Here is a 21,887-nt window from a genome sequence, read left to right on the forward strand (position 1 = left end):
ATGCTCTTTGGGCAATTTGATGTGATAGGATTTGACTGCTTTGTACGTCAGAGGATCATTCTGCAATTCATGGAACTGCTTCTTCTAGCAGTGGAGCAAAAAGGCAAAGAATTTACTGGCAAACAAATGAATGGTAACTTCCCTCTCTTGGATTTATTCAGTTCTTTGAGGTACAAATGTGTTCTTGATGGCCAGAGAAATCAGTCATTCTGCATTAGGAAGCTTGGTTGATGTCTTGAGCAGGCCTTTATGAAGCTCTGTGTAAGTGGTTTTAGAAACAACTTAGAGGGAAAAATAGGATGTGGTTTAACACAGAAGCACTTAATTATGTTTTTATGTTGCTACTTAAAATTTTAATTGTGAGTATGTGAAAATGTATTATTTCATATGTGAAAATAAGTTCCTTCATCCCTCCAAAACACCCCTGGTGTGACATTAATCACTGCCATACTACTGTGACTTGTACTACACCTGAATTTTAATCATTGTATTGTTATGTTCCAATTTGATATCTCTCTTGGTGTCACAAGATCAGATGTGTTTAATTATGGAACAGGATCCTGCTGAGGTTTACACATAGAGCATGCCCCAAGGACGTTGTATCTGAGCTGTGTGTTGGCTCGCCTTCCTTAGCAGCCTCCATCATCTGTGCAGCTTCCCAGCCCCACAGGGAATGTGCTGAGGAAGGAAGGGCTGCTCAGCAGTGTGACAGTGGTCATAGGGGTTTTTGGATGAGGGAAGAGATGAGGATCTGACTCCATGTTTCAGAAGGCTTGATTTATTATTTTATGATATATATTATATTAAAACTATATTAAAAGAATAGAAGAAAGGATTTCCTCATAAGGCTAGCTAAGAATAGAATAGGAAAGAATGATAACAAAGGCTCTGTCTCAAACTCTCTGTCCAAGCCAGCTGGCTGTGATTGGCCATTAATTAGAAACAACCACATGAGACCAATCACAGATGCATCTGTTGCATTCCACAGCAGCAGATAATCAATGTTTACATTTTGTTCATGAGGCCTCCCAGCTTCTCAGGAGAAAAAATCCTAAGGAAAAGATTTTTCATAAAAGATGTCTGTGACACAGCAGAGCTTGAGGAGTGGGAAAAGGTGCATCAGAGTGGGGCCAAACAGACTAGGATTGTGTATTGAGATATTCTGCATCAAGAATAATTGCAGACACTTGGGATTTGGACTAAGATGGACAATACTGGAGTCTGAGGTGTTGTCTGTGATAATGCACTGGAATAGCAAAGGAAACTCTCAGCTTGGCAGCTGGGCACACTGTCACAGCCCAGTGAGAAGGCTTTTTAGCTCCTAACCTTCCAGTGAGATTTGAATCTTGGCACCGAGTGAAGGAGACCTTGTGCAATAACCACTGGATTTCCTAATGCCTTGTCTGTTGCTCCCCCTCTTGATCTAAGAGCTTTGAAGATCAGAGACTCATTTATGATTGTTTTCTGTTCTTTGAGCAGCTTTCACCCCCTCACTTCTTTTTCAAAACCCTCCATGTTGTTTATTTACTGATATATGCAAGCAGGAAATTAAAATGGTGACTTAGCAAATTATTTCTGCCAGAACAAAGCCTGCAGACTGTATCTCCAAGCATAAGCTTGACAATAAAGCCTTGCACTCAGCAAAACAGAAGCTGTCTATATTGAAAGAAGAGATCCTCTCTTTCCCAGGCTGTCCTGCACTCTCTGTTCCAAGTCCTGGTTTCAGACAGTTTTTGTACAAATCCTCCAATTGCTCTCTCAAATACAAACAGCTCAGGCAGCAGTTGTTTGCAGAAACCTCCTGGAACTGCTGCTGGAGACTCTGCTTACTGGAAGTGAGATCCTGCTGGAGACCTCTGCACCATGTCAGACTAAATTAGATGTAGATCCCTAGTTATGCTGTAAGTCTTATTCATATTCATCCTCTCTACAGGACTGAATCTTATTGTTCAGGTCATTATTTCCTTTGCCAGCTTTTTTGCTGTTGCTGGATTGTTCTGTGGATGGAGCTGGCAGGGTACTGTGGTCCTGCTGTCCTGTGGCCCTGTGCTTTTCTCTCCCTGCAATGAGTGTGCAGGCAATACCTGTGTGTTTGTTTCTGTTGTTTTGCACTGTGAAAAAAGTCAAATATTTGCTTGAAAGTGAAGTCTCATACATTGCTGAAAGCTGTGCTCCCTGTATCCTCAGCATAGTTTAAAAATATTCTTTAACTGTTTATTCCCCCAGAGAACTTATCAGAAGAGCAGTAAATGTTAAGACCTGTCTGGGCTGTGTGAGGCCACAGTGAATATCTACTTTTGTGCTCTTTTGTAAAGATGAGATGCAATAAAACCTGATATTGATACTGACTTTTTTTAGAAAGTGCTTTGAGGTCTTGTGAAAAGCAGCAAATAGAAGCCAGGTGGAATTGTGCCTAAGAGTCTTTTCACCTCCCTGTCAGGTCCACTCACAGCCTACCTAAAGAATTTGTGTTCTTTAGTTGTTATTCCATCTGTTACTGTCTTAATTCAACATTTTACTTAGTTTTCTATGTTTTTCTAGGGTATTAAGTGTTTTCTGTGACCTAAATATATTTTTAAGATAGAACTTCCTGAAAGTAAGACAGGGAGAACTCACTGAGAGAAGCCCTGTGGAGAAGGACTTGGAGTGGATGAAAAGCTGGGCATGAGCCAACAATGTGCAGATGCAGCCCAGTTAGCCAACCATGTCCTAGGCTGAATCAAGAAAGTGGACAACAGGTCAAGGATTCTCCCCCTCTCATGGGTGTACCTGGAGTGCTGTGTCCAGGTCTGGGCATAGGAGTTATTAGAGAGGGTCCAGAGGAGGCCACGGAGATGCTCCAAGGGCTGGAGCCAGGCTGGCAGAGCTGGGGGTGCTCACCTGGAGAGGAGAAGGCTCCAGGGACACCTCAGAGCCCCTGCCAGGGCCTGAAGTGGAATGCCCTTTATAAAAAAAGAGGTATTTTTTTATATGGGCAGGTAGGGATAGGACAAGAGGAACTAGTTTTAAACTAAAAGAGGAGAGATTTGAAGGTCTTTTCCAAGCCAAACCATTCTCTCATCCTGTGCTGCTAATCACTGGTATTTGCTGGCCCTGGAGATGGGAGAACTGTACTAGGTGAGTCAGGCTATGAGTTTGCACTTTACATTGTGCCTTACACTACCCAAAGTCCAGGGCTGCATCTCATCTGAAGTTTTGTCATTTATTCGGATTGTGGTTTGTCAGTAAAACAAACTTTTCACTGGAGTCTTTATGAAGCATTAAACAAAATTTAGGGTATTCACCCAGATGAATCAATAAATAAGCTTTTTTCCTATGATCATGCTTTGATGGGTTTTGAAATAACAATGACAGAAAGGACTCCTACAGGCAAGGAATGAGAGCCCTGGTCTGAAGCTGTAAAGAATGTTTGAAATCCTGACTTCAGTGGAAACAGATTGTTGACATACTTCAACCATGTCCCTCAGTTCACAGGGCAGTGTTTTTCCTTAGATCTATAGATTCTTATTTTCCACTTTGCTTATGTATATAAGGATCTTTATCCAGAAAAAAAGAATTGGCACAAGAGGAGCTTCCTTTTACTTCATTACACAGGTCTGTTATCCTGGAATCCTATATTGATAAAGTAATTCAGTTTAAAAGTACAGAACCGAGGTGGCAGAAGAACCTTTTACATTATGGACTCAGCTTCCTGAAGTTTTGACTTGTTTTCTTTCTGAACTGTTGATGTTGAATGCTTGAGCTCTTGGATGCCTGAGCTGGTTGCATTTTTCCACAGCAGGAGAACAGCTCTGAACCCCTTCAGAGCTTTTCAGCCCAGGCAGTGTGGCATGGGCATGCAGGTGTCACAGTGCTAGACATGTCTGGAAGTATCTTATCTTCTCTTTTTTGTGTCATCTGATAGTTTCACATCTTTATTGATGAAAATTAAAGCAACATCTGACAGCATATTTTCTGTTGTGTCCACTTGCCCCCTTTTCAGGTTGGAAGGAAAAAGGAAGTCAGAGCATTTCCAGCCATGGAAATGGTGTTGGCATTGCCCAGCATTACCCTTGTTTGTTTTTTGTGGGCCTCAACACAGCTGCACACAGAGGAAGATCCAAGATCATTACTCACTAAGTTCTCATACTTTGGAGGTGTCTTTTGCCTCATATTGTTCTGAGAGTATTTGTTCTTCCCCAAACCTTTACAAAAGGAAGATCATGTAGTTTTGTTATTTTGCTGTTGATCTCACAATTTTCATTTTCTATAAATCTTTGACAGCTGTTATTTTGTTGCTTTAATTTTCTCAATCTATTTTGATACTTATCCTGCACAGCACTTGGTGAGGACAGGACAAAAGTACATGACTGCAGCCTGCTGGGCCTTCACAAGGCCTGGTCATTTTGCAATCTTTGGCTGTTTCCAGAGAAGGTGTTTAGGGACTCTGTTGGTTACTGAAGCGTCTCTTCCCTTTTCTCATTCTCCCCTTTTCTGTGGTAATGCAGGCAATGCAGTAAGACATAAAATTAAGTGGGGATTAGAATTTCATGAGAAGTGGTATTTTAAATGGAGCTGCACTTGATTCATTTATGCTTTAAAGGAAAGAGTATAAGGCAAGGGAAGATCTGCTAGTTAAAATACTAAAATTTGCCAGGGGCATGGCATTTCCTTTAACTTCCAAGATACCTATCCAGTCAAAGATGAGTGGAAGTAGATGTTGTCTGTTCCCTCAGGGTCTCACTTCGAGCTGTCTTAGTTTCATGCTACTTCTGCTTGTGGAAAGTTTGTCAGAGCATTATAAATGTGTTGGATTGGTTCCCATAGACTTGAAATGCCTCTTTACAACGTAAGCGGACCACTGCCGTTCAGGTGCTTTTTTAGTTTGACTAAGATGACAGTACTGATTTCTGATAGTTGGAACCATAAACTGTTACTGAAATGCTCACTGTTTTTCCTGATACAGTTCTGCCATGCCCCCCACCCCCTTCCCCAGCACAATTAATATTGTGTCTTGGTTTTAAAAGACAGGTGTGTGCTAAGGAAGGCAGGAACTTCGCTTGGAATGGAGACTGACTCCCTCCAAATTATTATAACTTTGAAATTAAGGAGCTTTCAGGCAGAGATACAGAAAAAGGAGTAACAGTTCTTTACTAGTGTGTATGCATACAACAAGGCAAACAACAACAATGGCAGCAACAACAAACAAACAAAACAAAAACAACAACAAAAAAGAAAATAAATTAAAAAAAAAAAAAACTAACCAAAACCAAAAAGCAGAAAACCCAATAAAGTCTCTTTACTGCTCTTTAAGTGCTTCCCCTGGGTGCAGTTCCGGGCACGGCCGCCAGGGGCGCTGCTGGCTCCGGGTGGGCAGGGCGGGGCGGGGACTCCCCCGGGCCGGCAGGGGGCGCTGTGGGGCGGGCCCGGGCACCGCACGGTGATGGCGGCCGGGCTGGATGGCGGAGCTGGGCTGCGGCAGGAGCTCCGCAGCTGGAGCTGGCACTGCCTGCTGTCCCTGCAGGCCAGGAGTGTGGGCTACAGTGTAGCAAAAACCCTGAGCAGTGGCAGAAAAAACGGCAGGGCTGGGCAGCAGCAGCCTGGCTCCTGAACGGGCTCAGGGAACCCCTGAGGCACCCCCTCAGGTTTCCCCTGAGGCACCCCACAGACAGTGACAGTCCCTTTTTAGTGAGGCAGGGCCTTGATAAGGTACAATGGCCACTCTTATGAGCAGAGCTGCACTCATGGTAGAAGAAAGCAGGCAGAACCCCACAGTTGTGGGGAACTCCCCCCAGCCAGCCCAGCCTGTCTCCCATATGGATGCAGAGAGAAACAGAGCCAGCAGCTGCCCCAACCCCTTCTTTCCCAGCCCAGTTCTCCCAGTATCTCTGAAGGAAAGTAACCCTCAGGTAAGAGTGTAGCCAGGTGCCCTCCTCCCCTGAGCTTGGCAACTTATTTTGTCTCTCCAAAGTACCCAGTCATTATTGTCTCTTAGCAACAAAATGGGAGAAAATTCCCTAAGAGAAAGAAACAAAAGGAAAACTCCTAAACCCCACATCTTGGTTGAAAAAACAGCTGTTTTCTCATCACCAAGCAAACTGAACAGCCTTACAAAGCATGTTCCTAAAGCACACTTCTGTGGGATTTGCTCTCTAGAAACATTTACCCTTCATTGTGGTGTGTGCTGCACAGAGAGCATGAGAGTTCTTGTGCTGAAACTCTGCAAGGATCAAAAGCCAAATATGAAGGCACTGCAGCCACTTAAATCAGCCAACAAACACATCCCAAATGTCAGAACATGGCCTGGGAATGGGTAACTCCCTTAATTTCTGGAGACTTCTGGAGCATTGATTTGAGGCCCTGATTGGAGCTGCTTTTGAGTTCATGTGACTTCTCTCACACTGGGGGTTCTGCCGGGGTCTGAGCCAGACCCAGCAATGCTCAGTCCTATGGAGTGTTTTTCAGAGTGGGGAAGCAACAAGGAACATCTGTGGGATGGTGCTGGCCCCGACACTGATTTTGACCCAAACAGTGACCCACTCTGCATTATCATTTATGATATATATACTTCTGCAGGAGCTCTGGCTTTTGTTTTGGGTGTTGATTTGGCATCTGGATTTTAGGAACAATATTCCAAAACTGCAGAATTCCATCTGAGCCATGTAATGCTGATTTGCTGAATAATCTTATGTTTTCCTTGGGGCTGATAGGCCTGGGAAGAAGTTTTATGCTTCTGCCTTTACTATGAGCTTTTCCTTTGCTCATAGTAAAGTGTGAAGAGACCAGTTTATAAAGAGTGACTTAGAAGAGCATTGTTAAAAAACCTGACATTTTCAAGGCTAAAACTTTGTGGATAGTCAATACTGACTGACTTAAAAAACTTTAAAATTCTTGAAATGCATTTTCCATTTTGCTTATGTTTATAGGGATCTTTTTCCAGAAAAAAAAAAGAATTGGCACAAGAGGAGCTTCCTTTTACTTTATTAACAAAGGAAGCAAATGAAGCTTCCTTTTGGTGCCTCTGGGAGCTGTAGATTTGGTTAACTACAGGTTTATGGAAAGCTGGGTACAGGCACATTTACAACACTGTTTTGTACATAATATGAGCTAGAATATACAGAAATACTAAATATCACTGGGCTGGGTAGTTTCCATCTTGAACAGGACTCAAAAGCAGAGCCTAGGAGAATGAAAATAGTCAGAGGTTGCTTGTGCTATAAAGGTGTCCTTAGTCGTACAAAAAGCTGAAACTTCTCTCTGAACTTGAAGGAAAGTTGGTGGAACTCTGTTTTTTAATTTTTTATTCAGGCTCCTAAATTTTTAATGTGCCTTAAATTTGGGGTTGACATGCAGCCTCACAGTATTCATCCTCAGATTGATGTGGGGTGTTGGACCTGCTTGCAAGTGGAAGTTCTTTGAAAATGAGGAGGCCTGAAATGTGTTTCTCCTGCCTCTCCATTCCCATGGAGGATGGCTTGCTGAATCTCCTCCTCCCTCTTTAATTCCCCCAGCACACATGTTCTCAATTACTGCCTGCATTGAAGCTGCAAACATTTCTTGAACATCTAACTTTCTATACTGAGTATTGGAAATATATTTTAGCAGTTTGTGGGAGAACTGTTATGTCCCATGCTGGGAAAATTGTGTTTATGGTTCCTGTAGGAAAACAAGTCCACAACAGATTTTCTGTTTCTTCATCCTTCTTGGGGTAATATTGTAAGAACCTCTTACCCCCAATGCATTGAGCATGGGTTGCTCCCATCTTTGAAATAAAAAGCATATGCTCTGCAGTCTGTGTTTTTCATTGCTGTCCACAAAATAATCACTGGTTTTTGGCTGATCACAATAATAGCTGCTATGAACCCCAAATATATGAGTTTGCATGTACAGCAGCATTACATTTGATGAAAACTCAATTGTTGGAAGGATTTTAAAGTCGATAATTGCAGCAGAGAGCATTAAAGGAGTGAGAGTATAATGCCTGATTTGGAAGGGAAAAGGAAATGGGAGTTAGTCTTTTTCTCAGTGTGTGCATTGTTCTGATAGGATAATCCTTCAGGATCCAGGTGGTGTCATGTGTCCACAAGCCTTTGTTGTACATTAAATCATACTTTATTTTCAGCTGTAAACCTTAGGACCCACACCCACATCTGTAACATGTTTCTCAGTTCAGATTTTGGGTCGCAGAAGAGAATTTTGTGGTTAAGGAAAATGCAGTGTTGTACTCCACCTCTCTCTTGTGCTGAAAATTGTTTCAACTCTGACAGTGATCAGGGGATAGATAGTGTTACTGCTGTACAGACAAAGTTTTTAAAGCACAGTTACCTTCTGCTTAAATAAATTATAGGCTTGTTCAAATGGAAAAAATTACTTTTGCATCTCATCTGTGACTAAGTTGACTCACAATAGAGGGGCCCCTGAGAATGCCTGCACACAGGGATAGCAAAGAGAGAAGAGGAAAAGGTGTGTCTGGATCAATTAGTTAATTGTTAGATAATGAATACTCTTTACCTTTGCACACAAACTAAACCTCTTTTTCATTTACTTCAGAGATTTGCTGACAGCATTCTCTCCCAAAGCAAGGAGCTCTTGCCATTTGATGTAAACACTCATTGACTCTCTGTGGAGATTTGAAAAATTGCTTTCCTGTCATTAACAATGATAAATCTGTAAACAATATTGTTAAAGATGCTGGGGGGGTGGGCATCAAACCAAGGGGAACAGATTAAAGGAATTTAAGAAGTGATGTACACTTTTAGTTATGCTCTGTCCAGGCAGCACTGTACAATGCATCAAATGTAGTTTCATGAAAATTATTTGTATAATTCTTGATGAAATTAAAGGATTTAGGGGTTTTTGCTATTGTTCTGCTGCTTGTCCTGGGGTGATGTTGCACCAACTGAGGCCCTGCTGTTTCTGATGTGTTGCTTTAAAAAATGCTGGAGGAACAACAGCAATAAAACATGAGCAAAGTGCCTGAGATGCTCATTTAATTCCCATTAGCACAATAAATGTGAATATGATGAGGTTTGTTTTGGTTTTATATCCCTGTGCTTCTCCACAGGGATGGTTTAGATCTGTATCAGAAATGGAAGCTGAGTCATAGGTTGGCCAGGAGGACCAGAATGGAGCAAGGCATTTGATCTGAGTTTCTGGAGCTCACAATGTAACTCTGGCAATTTTGGAGGGAGGTGTTTTTTATTGGCAGTCTGTTGGTTTTTTTAAGTGGATAGGAGTCTTGCTTCGTTGTCCAATTTGTAAATCCAAAGACCTTGCACTCTATATTAGCAGACTGAAATAATTCCTGATGTAATTTATGGATTTACCTGAAAGAGAGAGAGCTTTCCTGCCTGCCCTGCAGGCTTGGGTCAGAGCAATGGCCGTAACTCCCCTGCTTGCCCAGGGCAGTGTTCCTGCAGCCACGGGCACTGGATCCTGTAACCCAGGGGCTGTGCTGCTGCCTGCCTCAGCACTGGAGCTCCCATCCCCGCAGGGACAGAGGCTGGGAGCAGAAGCAGTTGCAGGGATCTGGCTTAGCAATGGCAGCCTGTCCTGCAGCTGTCCTCACATAGCTGCCTGTAATGACTGGAGGAACATGTTATCTAAGGTAACTTTATCTTTTGGATATTTCTGTTACAGGCAGCTCTCCTGTCTCTTGGGTCTGAGGGCTGTGACACTGTTCATGCTTCAAGTGTCTTCATCCCCTCTCATATTTATTTGCTCCTGATAATTTTTTTCTGGAGGAGGAGAAGGATGGAAAAGCTTTTAAATAACAGGGTTTATGTTCTCAGAGAAGAATGTGCTGAGAGGCCTTGCGAGCAGTTTTCTGTTCTCCCCCCAGGTGTGCCAGGCTAAGAGGATGTGTCTTTGTCTTTCCTGCATGTTAACAGTTATTATGGTTCCCACAAGTGTCCAAGCTGCTCCCACCTCAGTAAATTGCCCAGAGTTTGCATTTCTTGGCATCCCCATTAAAGCTGGAAGTTGGTTCCTACCCCAGATCATTGCTTATAAGGGGTGTTTGCTGTTACTTCTGGCAATCCTGTGGTTTGCAGACTAAACTCCAGCTCTGGAGCCCCCAGCTGCATCCCCTGCCTGCTGTATGAGTGACCAAATTTCAGCTCCACAGCCCAATTCCACTTGAGTTTCTTCTGAAGGAAATAGTAGGTCAGTGTAGCATAGACAGCACCTCAGCAATCTTAGGATGGCCATGGCTGGTCCATGTTTAAGGCTTTTGCTGTCCCTTGATGCTGGCAATGCTGTGCTGCTCTGGTTCCTGAAGACACTCATGGCCTGCTGCAGATGATATGTGTGTCTGCATTTTCTCTTGTGCTATGGTTCACCTTCTGTCTAAGCTTGCCTTAAATTCACTTTATCCTAGTATTGAGGTTCCAGGTATTTCATTTTGACATAAAGAGCAGCAGATGATTTTCTTAGCAGTCTCCTGGCTTTGTGGAGCTGCACAGCACCGTGATAGTGTCCTGCAGCTCTGCACTGCACTGGCAGGAGCTGCAGAAATGTCTCCAGTGGGGAAGTCTTCAGAGGCAGTAGGAGGGATGATGTTGGTTTTGATCCTCTTGAAGGGACCTCTAGTACCCATTTACAGAAGTGAGCATGGAGTACTGTGGCCAGAACTAGAGGGGCCCTGCCTCCAGGCAGGTGGAGGACAGGGACAATCAGATCTGCTGGACTGTGTGGATCTGTGGCACATCAGAGCCACAAGCACATACAGCTTTAGTTGACACTGCTGCACAGTGCACCCTGATCCCACCCAGATATGTAGGGGCAGAATCCAGCTCCATTTCTGCAGTGACAGGAGGATCTCAACTCTGCTGGAAGCTGAAGTGAGCCTGACTGGAAATGAATGGCAAAACCAGCCCATTGTGCCTGGCCCAGAGAGCCCCTGTGTCCTTGGCATAGATGGCCTCAGGAGAGGGTATTTCAAGGACCCAAAAGGGCATTGTTGGGCTTTTGGGGGAGCTGCTGTGGAGACAGAGGAAATTGGGCTGAATACTTTCCTGGTCTCTCAGAGGACCTTTCTGCAGTAGGACTGCAGAGGGTGAAGAGCAACAGGTAGTGATCACTACCACACCAGTGCTCTGACAGCAGCACTGCACCTGCTGGGACTGTGGGATCCCATCCATGGGATGAGTGGAGAACTGGAGAGTCAGGGAGTGCTCAGCAGGACTTGCCCATCCTTCAGTGGTGCTCTACAACCTCTATGTCATTAACAGCACAGGTGTCCTTCACTGTTTTCCAAATATGTCTCACAAGATGTTGCATTGAATCTTCCTCTTGTCATTATTTATAAACTGCAAAAAGGATCACCAAGAATTAGACGATTAGCATGTGTCTTAATCTGTGATAAGAATATATATTGTCATGATAACATACAGAGTGAAACGTACAAATCCCTCCTCATCTCAAATGGGAAGACAGCCTGGAACAAATCCCAACAAATTATGTCTTCCATATTCACACAGATTAACTTGCTGCTACTGCTTCTAAATTTCTATTCCGTTCAACTGCTTCTTTGCAGACTTCTGTGTTGCTTCCAGACTTTGCATCTGACTTCCTTGAATGGCATTTATCCATGGTTTCCTACATGTGGGGAGACCAGCTGCCCACATGCTGCTGGAATGAATCTTTTCCGTAGGGCAAACAGTTTTGTAACTCTTTACCCTGCTGAGATAACAATTAATTAAGCAGTTTCTTTATAAATAAGGAGGTAGGACTTGTGGTCCTCATTAAAGACCATTGTCTATACTGAACTTTCAGATGACCCACACCATTATTCCCAGAAACTTGTGCTGTGTGTGTGACCCAGAACAAACAGAAGCCACATTCATCCCAGTATTACCACTCTTGTGATCTCAGCAGACCTAGGAGACCAAATGTCTGGAGGAGACACTTCTGGTGTGGACCTGCAAGCACAGCCAGGCACTCCACTTCCCTGCTCACTTCTCCCCTGGAGACTGGAGCAATGTTTGCAAACTGAAATGATGCTGTTGCTGCATCCCGTAGGCACTTCCCTGCTCTGTGCAAGCTTGAGGATTTCTTCCATACACAGTGTAAGCTTTGCAGTTTCAAAGATCTAATCTAATAATAGATTGGTCTACATTTGTGGCATTGCCAGAAAAAGGCATATGTTGTCAGGCAGTCAAAGTCAGCAACAGTGCTTCAGTGGAAATGTGCTTAAACACTGAGAAGGCAGAAATCCAAAATAATCCATCCAAGGCTTGGCTATTAGGAAACTAAAAATACTGTCTTCCTACATATAGGCTTTCCACATGTACTTAGAGAAATACTGTTTGTCTGATGGCTCAAAATTATTAAAGGGTAATTCTTTTCCTTTCTTGGCTTTGGTGTGATAATGGAAGATGCAGTTGGCATTCAGCTTATCGAATACTCGTTTAAGAGGAAATAGAAATTATTGAAATAACTCCAATGGAAGAGGCATGTGTAGTGTAATGTGGGAGAGAGAGATGACATTGAGTTCCTTTTTCCTATCACACAAGGTTTGCAATTCCAATTTTTCATGTCTAGATTTCCTCTGGGAAAAGAATGTATCATTGGCTTGAACTAAATGAATGTATACCACAAGAACCACTGGTCTTCTCTGTGCTGGTGAAAGACTTCACTTTTAAATTCAGATGGCTCTGTGGTCCTGACCTTTTACAGAACTGCAATGAGTTGGGGATTGGGCTTTGAGGTGGTATATGAAGATATGAGGTTTTGACATGAGTTCTGAGGCAGCAATTATGGGATTTCATGTGTATATATCCCTTAAATATCAGCATATTTAGATGTGTGGCCAGGAACTGGCATCTGTCACAATCATTCTTCTGCTAAGGTCAGTGTGTGCACACAGACACTTATTACTGTTCTAGTAAAAAATTCTTCCATAAATGCCATCGCAGATCAGGAAAGGTTAGGTTTTTAATATTAATGTTTTCTCCTTTAGGACCTCTAGTTTCTCAGCATGCATGTGACTCAGTCAAACAAAGAGTTTTATTTCAGTGACTTCTTCTCTAGGGAATTCACCCACTGCAACAAATACTTCTGCCTGCTAGTACCCACCTGAAGCAGCATCCCAGAAGTCCTTTTTGCCCAGCTTGTATTATCCCTTGCACTGGTAGCAGCCTCCTGCAATTTAGAAGTGATGGAAAAAAAATTGAGCTGCTACTATTTTCTGCTTCTTTTGGCACTATTCCTGGAGAGAGTTGAGTTGGTAAATGTGGCTGTCACAGCAGCTATTACCAATGACACAAAATAATTAAGTTGTGGTTTCTGTTGTGGTGGGGCCATGTCTGTATTTTATAATGCTATGTCCGTGCTAGGAAGGAGTGTTCTGCTTGATTGTTGTGATGGATGCTTCCAGGAAAACAGGACAGGTCTCTAAAGGCAGGTTGTCTAATGCTTTCCATGTACATGAAATCCTGTTTGGTTACATGGCAGCCCACTAATTGAACTGTGTGTTGTTTCCTCTCAGTTTTCTGATGAGGTGATGAGGAGGGCAGCATCCATCTCATTTTTCTTCCTGTTGCTTTTGGAGGGGATAGCTGCTATGTTTGTTCTTTTCAGCCAGTCAGAAGAATGCTGAAGCCAGGTTTTTATCTGATTCTTTATGAAGTGAATGCTTTCATTTTTTGATGTCTTGAGCCACCAATATGGGATTCCAGACTTTCAGAAGTCTTGAAGACTTTTGGACACAGATGCTCAGCAGTGCTGAGAAGCCTTGGCAGTCCCTGGTTCTTTAATCCTGCTGAACTGTGCTTCATGCAGAAATTACACTGTGAAGATGCTGTAAAATTTGGGGGCCTGGAGAACAATCTCTTTCTTCTCTCTTTGTTTTTAAATACTGGACTTTTTCTAGTATTTAAAATATTTTCTGTATGTTGTCTCAGATAAATTTGAGAGTATTGTAGTGTAACTGTGAAATCCTGCTCTGTGGTTCTTAGAGACACATGCTCTTCCTGCTGCACCTAATTTAGAGGGAATAATTTTCCCCGGTCTTAGGCAACAAGCACAGTCAGTCCATGTGCTCTGGCATTCTCCTGGAGGGGCAGGGAGCCCTGTGGGTGTTGAGGATGCTGGCCAGACTGTGCTGATGCTCTGCTGAAGGTGAACATGAGCTTGCAAAATGTCATGCTGACCTTCCTGCCATTGCTGGGAACCAGCTAGATAGAAACTGGGTTTTTTCAGTAGATGTTGATGTACATATGTCGGTGTGTCAGGGAAAAAAAAAACCTTTTCAGCTATATGTGGTGTTAAGCCTTAAGGCTGAAGCTTTTTTTGTTTGTGTGTCTGCAGTGGAAGAATCCCATGTCACATTGGATTTGTGTCTCCTGTTAGAGGTGACATTGTGTTAAATGGTGAAGGAGCTGGGGGTGCTGCACTGCACATGGCCTGTGATGCCAGAAGATGGAGCAGAACAGAGGCCACAGGGGTTGGGCAGGGGGACAGCTCAGCTTTGTGTCCATTGGCTTGATGGCTGCCACCACTCTTCTGCACCAGGAGCACCCCAGGAAGGGGAGAGGACCAGCACAGGAAATTGGGAAAAAGCCAAAAACCTCTGAAGGAGCAAAGAAGAGATACTGGGGCTTGGTTTAGAGGATAGATGTCCAACCTTGATAAGGCAGGAAACTTCAGTGGGCAAAGAGGTGCATGTGTGAACCATGGAAATGCTTTTGGAGGGTGCTGGAGTGAGCAGTCAGTGAGCAAAGTTCTTTGCTCTGTGTCAGTGCAACACAGCAGGTCCTGGATGTGGTGGGAAGCCTTAAGGGATATGGTAATTAAGAAAAGTAACTAAGAACTAAGTAATAAAAACAATAAGAGTTTTACCAGCTTCATTATGCATAGGCAGGCAGCAGGGAATATGGGTCACACAGTTTGAGCTACCCAGAAATAAAATCCAGGTCTGTTAATGCCTCAGGCCTCTCCATAAACATCAGACCGTGACTCTTTCCTTCAGCACAGCTTGGATGGGAAAGGATTTCCATTTTAGGTGGAAGATGAGGCTCTGCTCAGTCCAGGTGCTAATCATGTTCTCCTGCTGTTTGCCTTTGCCAGGTGCAAGTTCTTCAGCCTCACAGAAACCCCTGAGGACTACACCATCATTGTGGATGAAGAGGGCTTCCTGGGTAAGTGTCAGCACGTGCCACTTCTGTATCCAGCATGGGGTGGATGAGGAAAACATGTCATCTCACTGAGACTGTAAACCAAAATGTTTGTAAAACAAGTCTGTTTGTAAGTGCTGGTAGTGCAGCTCTGAAAGGTGCTTTGATCACTTAAGCACACTGTCTCTGCTACCATGCTGTACAAGGCAATTCAGACATGGAATATGAATGTATTTGAACACTGGGAGAGGATCACACACGAGTCTTAAAGAGTAGTTAAAGCAGATTTGAAAAAGCAAAACCCTCTGCATACAACTGCATTAAAATGAGCTGGCCTGTGTCCCCAAGCCTCCATAAGTATACCACATCTTGCATTTCCAGCTTCTGTGAACCCCTGTCTTTGAAAGGAGCACTTCAATAGTTTGTATCATCTCTGCAGCCAGCACAATGCTGTGGAGTTTGGGCTCCTTTGGCTCATCTGTGTAAGCTGTGATTTATCCCCCTTTCCTACACCCAGCTCTCCCTGTACTAAGTGTGCCATCTTTGCCTGAAGGGGTCAATGGTGGAGTTGGTTGTGTGTCACAGAAGGTGGCTGGCATGTGCTTGAGAGCTGCAGATTCTTGGCATTGTGCAAGAGCTGATGTAGAGAATGGTTTGGCTTTGTAAATGGAAATAGTTTGTAATAACCTTTATCATGTGTGGAGGTTTTGTTTGTAACTGTGTTATTGAGGTGAGGGAATGAGGAAGTGTTGGGCAGCTGTTGTTATTTTTGTTCAGTTACTCCTTCTGTGTTTGGAATTAAAAGTCAGAGAAAATTCGTTAAAGTATGAAAAAAGAGGATTTCATTCCTGAATAGGAATTAACTCTTGAGAACCTTCTTGTGATACTGTAATATTCAATGGTTTTGTAATATCCAAACTACAAGGAGAAAATTGGAAACTACATCATCTTTATTTAGTACAGAGTTCTGTGATCAGTAACCTTGCTGAAGTTGCTCCTTTTCTGCTTCAGGAATACTCACAAACATGATAGTGCAAACTACATTTTAGACCAGTACAGTGGTACCTAAACATTTTAGTAAATTAATTACTAAACTGAGAATGCTGAATAGATCTTTACAGCTGTATCTGTTTATAATTTGGGAGCTTTGAGGTTTGATTGAAAGTCTATGCCATGTACTTTTGATCCCAGAAGAGGTGACAGAGGGTTCTGCTACCAGAGTGTCCCTTGTTGTATTTTTTAAGGGGCATATGCACAAGAATTTTACTACCAGTGGTAGTGTCAGCTTTATTGTTATCTGTGGCAACTGAAGAAAATCAATTCTAATTTGGTTTTGCCATGATAGTAGGATGCAGAGCCTCCCTCTAACAGTTTCATTTTAAGTGAAGGTTCACTAAAGGAGGAGAAAGTTTCTGGGTTATTTTTCAAGGGGCACAGCACATGGCACAACAAGAAACCCAGGGAGTCTCATTCTTAGGAGGGAGTCTGTGTTACTGAACCTGCAGGTGGGATGTGCCAGGTGGATGCCCCTCTCCAGCATCATGCCTGTGTCTGACATCCATGGCACTCATTTCTCTGCCCACTTGGCATGACATAGGTTTTTCAATTCAGTCATTGGTGACAAGTTGAATTGCAACCACCCCTGTAGAGCCTCCAGCAGCCACACTGCTGTTTATCTCTCTGAGGTTATTCTAGCTTGAAACAAAGGTGAGCTCAAGCAGTTGTCTGGCTCACGCATACTGAGGGCCTGTTGCACTGTGCACCATTGGTTGTGCTCTGAGCAAATCCCAGCTCTGGCACCACCACTGTCCTCAAGAAACTGCATGTCCCAGGTTGTCTCTGTGAACCAGGCAGTGCTGCTGCAATTCAAAGTCCTCTCTGGATCTTCTGTTGCCTTGGCTCTCTCTGCCACCTGAGCTTGATGCTGAAAGTCACAGTGCCCATGTACCTTCCTGTGGCTGTGGTTTGGGCACAGAACATCCCTGGTTTTTTCAAATATACCACATGCAGCTGGGCTGCTAAAGCAGGGCTTTGCAGGAGACAAGATCAACTTCCAGGCAGTGAATGGGAAGGAGGGAGAATGCTAATGCCACCCTCTGCTACAGGTGTGCAAGCCAGGTGCAAACCCAACCTGCAGTAGTGTCACAGAGCTGCTGGCTTCATCACCTTTTGTGTGCTTTCCCTTGTAAGTGATGATCTATCTGCTGGTGAGATCTGTATACACCACATCCTGTTACCCCTCCTGCCACAGCCCCCATATCCTTTGGGTTTGTGTCCAGCCCATGTTCTTCTTTATGAATTGTCAGGACTACATCCAAAGCTTCATCTCAGGGTTAGCCCTCTGTGCAGTTCCATCCCTGCTCCTCAATTCTGTGTGGTGTAAGCTTTTCATAGTCTGGAGAAGTCCAGGAGAAGTCACAGTCTAGCTAGAAATGTCTCAGCAAGAGAAAGTTCACTTTGTACAGCCTGTAATCAGCACATGGGCTTGAACAGAATCAAAATCTCTGAGTTGCACCATCCCACCTTTTTACAAAACAGTACCAATTCCGTCTGCCTCGAGTGCATCAGCTGCCTCTTGTCCTGAGTAGTGAAGTGCCAAATTCAGCTCAAGAATTACAGGGTAGATTTGCACCTTTGATGAGCAGTTCAGACAGCAAATCCAGCAGTAAATGACTTCCTTTTTCTTTCCAGGTAACTTTTTTTCTTGCAGTGCTTAACAAACTCAGTGCAAGTCTCTGAAGGATAGGTTTTTCTGTGTGGGAAATGAGAATCTTTCTTTCTCAGGCACCTGTATGAATTTCTGCTGCAGCAGCAATGAGAAAGTTCTGCTAGCTGGCATCTTCCATGTTAGCCAGGCCCTCTCTCCTGCACATCACAAATACCACTGATGGGAAAAGAGCAGGCTGAAGAAATACCAGCATTTCCATCAATCCTTGAGGTTAACACTAAAAACATACTGACATGCAGTGATCATTCTTAAATATTTTGTCAAAAAATAATCCTTAGCCTTGTTGCACTGAGAGCAGCAAGTTGGGCTAGTAAAGCAGTAGTTCTTTTTTCTCCCCAGAAAATGTCCACAGTGCAAAGCTGTAACCTGCTTAAGCATTCATTGTGCTGAAAGGGAATGGCTACAGCCTAATTCTTGGCTTTAATTCCCTGGTGGTGAGGTGGGGATTATATTTGCACAGAACCTTGTTTGTTCCAGTGGCTGTTTCTTGGGCTTTGGCCTGCTAATGAGAAAGAATTTTATTCAGCAAATAACCCAGGGAGCTGTGCACAGAAGCTCTTTTCCTGGATACTGAGATGAACTAGGGGGAGAAGTTTGACCATGGGCCCTCCTTCATGAAGACAAATGTCTCGGCTAGTGGGGTGCTTGGATAGCCATGCATAGTCCTGGCATTTATCCCCCTGCTGCACAGCCAGCACATGGCAGAAAGGTGGAGTGGCTGCTGCTCCCTAAAATACAGCAATATTTGTTTGGCTGGTTTGCTTTTTTCTCCTAGGTTTGGCTGAAAGCAGGAGCTGTTTGTGCATGGGCAGGTACACCATGGCCCCATGTTCTGTGCATGGTCTGTTCCTTTTTCAGAGAGCAGCAAGGACAAACTCACTGTCTCTGGGAAGCTGCATGAGCAGAGCTCCTAGCCTGTGGTCTTGCTGATTCCAGTCTCTGTTCATCAAAACTTTTAGCTTTTACACACTGAATTGAATCACATGCCATCACACCTGGAGGTAGCCATCATCTTGGAAACTCTGTACACACTGGGAGCAGCTGCATAAAAGGGCCTGGGACAGTCTGTCACCCAGGTGAAGCTGTCCTGAAGATGGATTATTGTAAAGCAATGTGTTGCTAACATTTTCAAGGTGAGGTTACTGGCTTCCCAGCCTTGGCACTGGGTTGGTGTCCCTTGTGTGCCATCTCTCATGTATGCAGTGAACTTTGAAGATATTGAAAAGGAAATCAAGTGCTAGGGTCAAGGGAGGAGTGAATCACTGATTTTCAGATTGGTAAACATGCATATTCTAGGTTCAGGGAAATTTGGGGTGAGGGAAACACATCACCTTCATGTACTCTGGTCTTTTTTCTCCTAGAACTGGTAAGCCCATGTCATGTAGATTATTGCAGTCAGCAGACCTTAGGTCCTGGCTGATCTCTTCTGGATCAGAACCAGAGAGGAAAAGCCATTTCAATACTGAAGCAGCAGTGAGAAACATCCTTCTGAGGAGCAGATCCACTGTGTGAACACAGAACAAGTCTCTTGGTCTCCTCACACTGAGGCTCATCTGCAAGATGGGCATGACAGTCCTTCCTTAAACCTTCTTTGGCTGCCTAATATGGCTAGTAACTTCTCTAAGGCCAGAAATCCATTCATTGACACATTTTCTAGGAGGAGATTCTTAGTCTCAGCTCATACTTCACAATAAATTGCCCAGTACATTAAAAATAATGGAACTATTTGAACTAACTCAGCTAGTTATAGTGGCAGAAAAAAATTTCATTCTAATAAGAAAAGGATAAAAATGAAAAAATCATCTTGCTGGCAGTGCTTTGTTTTGATAACCATCATCCTCAGACCTTGGATTCAGGACCATCACATACTTTAGTACCACACTGAGTTCCTATTTCAATAACATCAAAATTTTAAATTGCTTTCAGTGTCCTCTCTCCTTTTTGTATATAAACTGGGTGAGAAAACAGCTTATAAATAAGTCAGTCCAAGCCCAGAGCCCATCTAGCTAGGAGCAATCTTTATTTCAAGTTACAGAGGGAAGCAAGCTAATAATTGCATCTGGTTTTCTGAATATTCCTTCAATAACTATTTTTATTTTATTTTTGATTGCCCAGTGACTAGGCCTTTGTATCTGAGGCACAGTGGCATGAGTTGCTTGCTGGCATTTATAGTGTTAGATTCCTCCCCCGGATGGCCAGGAGTGCCTGTGGTTGCTAGGCAGAATGTGTTTTTCTCTACTAAACACTTGTACAATCACTCTCTTCTCATCTCTGTATTGGCTAGACTATGCTTTGTCTGGGGTTTTTAGGTTTTTAAATAATGTTGTATTAATATGACCTAAATTCAGATTGAAACGTGGGGATTTGATTATTGCCTTATTAGAAATATGTGCTCGGTTAGGGAGGCTTTTCCTGCAATGCATCTCTGCTGATATAGATCAATAAACATTTTGGGTTTCTGTGATTATGTGGGATTTCTGCCCTCTCCCAAGAGGCAGTAGGTTTTGGTGGTTAAAGCTTTTGGGGGAAGGGAGGAAAATGAGAAATAAATAATATTGCAAGGTCTGCTTTGCGTCACATGGGGAAAGGAACACTTCTTCTCAGAGCTTGTATGTGAGTGGGTTTGCAGATTTTGACAGCATATATTATTCCTTATGTTTGTAACCTGCCACATAAAGTCTTTTGGTTCAGTTTCTCTGCTCACTCCTATTTAAAGAAGTACTGCATAAATAATACATATTTTTCACTGTTTCCTCCAGCAGATGGGTGTGTATTGATATCTATTTTTGTTTCACAGCCTGTGGTGAGAAAGCCAAGACTTCTCTTCCTGAACCACTTGACTGGCCATGATTTCTTCCTTTAAATTTATTACATCTTGGCTGCTTCCTAGTACTTTCCTAAGTCCAAGATAAATGAGCAGATAGATACCAGAGCTCATTTTTATCAACCCTTCTCATAAATGCAGGACCTACAAAGCTTTTCTGACTGAAACAATGGAACAATTCATTCAAATTTTAAGTTCTTCTCTAAGATCAGGATGCAGCTCAACAGAAAAGTAGCAGCCCTCATTTTTTTAACAGAGAGCATTTGACCATCTACTTGTTCTTCCACTGGTGCATTTCTGTTTTTTTCTGAAGGGTGGGCTTAAGGGGATAGGGTGGCTTGCCTTGCTTGTATTGGAGTCTGCCAGCTATGAGGAGACATGCCAGGATGCTAAATGTGCAAGGAAGGGCCAAGGCTGAACACATGCTCTAAGAACTTTTGAAGCATTTATATATTGTAAGTGCTGCTAAGACTGTGATTTCTCATCTTTCCCTACTTTTTAAGTGAATTTTATATGGAGCACTGTGAGAGATGGGTAAGTGCTGTTGCCCCCTGTCAAAGGCTGAGAAGTAAAGCACAAGGAAAGCTGAGAAATCAGTGGTACAATCAGCAGAATGAGCCCCTTTTCCCATGGCTGAAAACACTCAGCCATCAGTTCCCAATCTTTGCTAACTGTGAATGTACTTTACATTTAAACCCTACTTTTCTCAAGTTCACAACCTGGACAAGGAAGTGGATTTCCTCCACCTTGGCATCTCATAAATGCTATGGCCTCAGTCTAGAAATGGAATCTTCAGTAACCCATGGAAAAAACAGTCTGTCATCTTCTGCAAACAGAGAAAATATCTCTTTTGTGATAATCATTGCAAAATTCCAGTGTGCAGCACTCCCCAGGGCTGGTCTCTGGGTGGGTTTGCCAAATATTGTTATGAGTGCAGGAGATGCCTCAGGTTTCCTAAGGATCAGCAGTCATTCATCAAGGTGAGAAAATTTCTGTTCCTGACAGGCTTGGAGGATTCTCCTGATCAAGTGAGATTGGAAAATTAAACAAACTTAAATCTATCTGTACCCAGAGAGAGACTCTCAGGCCCAAAATCAGCTATGTTTTCTCCTGGTACCAGTGATCAGTCTTTCCAGCTTTCCAGGCACAAAATCTCCAGAACTAATGATGGATCAAGGGTAACTCATAACTCCAGTGCAATGTGTCTAATTGTTTGGTTTTCACTAGAATCAGTTGAAAT

General features: G+C 43.2%; 1 protein-coding gene across 2 annotated transcripts in view; it reads left to right on the top strand.

Annotated features, from left to right (window-relative positions):
• Positions 1-21,887, top strand: part of CASTOR2 (cytosolic arginine sensor for mTORC1 subunit 2) — a 123,599-nt gene that overhangs the window by 48,015 nt on the left and 53,697 nt on the right. For both annotated transcript variants that reach the window (XM_059487082.1, XM_059487081.1), the window contains exon 2: positions 15,049-15,119. In XM_059487082.1, coding sequence (XP_059343065.1) covers positions 15,049-15,119 — 71 coding nt within the window. The remainder of the gene's footprint in view (positions 1-15,048; positions 15,120-21,887) is intronic.

The sequence above is a fragment of the Ammospiza nelsoni genome, chromosome 21 (assembly GCF_027579445.1).
Source record: "Ammospiza nelsoni isolate bAmmNel1 chromosome 21, bAmmNel1.pri, whole genome shotgun sequence".
NCBI lineage: Eukaryota > Metazoa > Chordata > Aves > Passeriformes > Passerellidae > Ammospiza > Ammospiza nelsoni.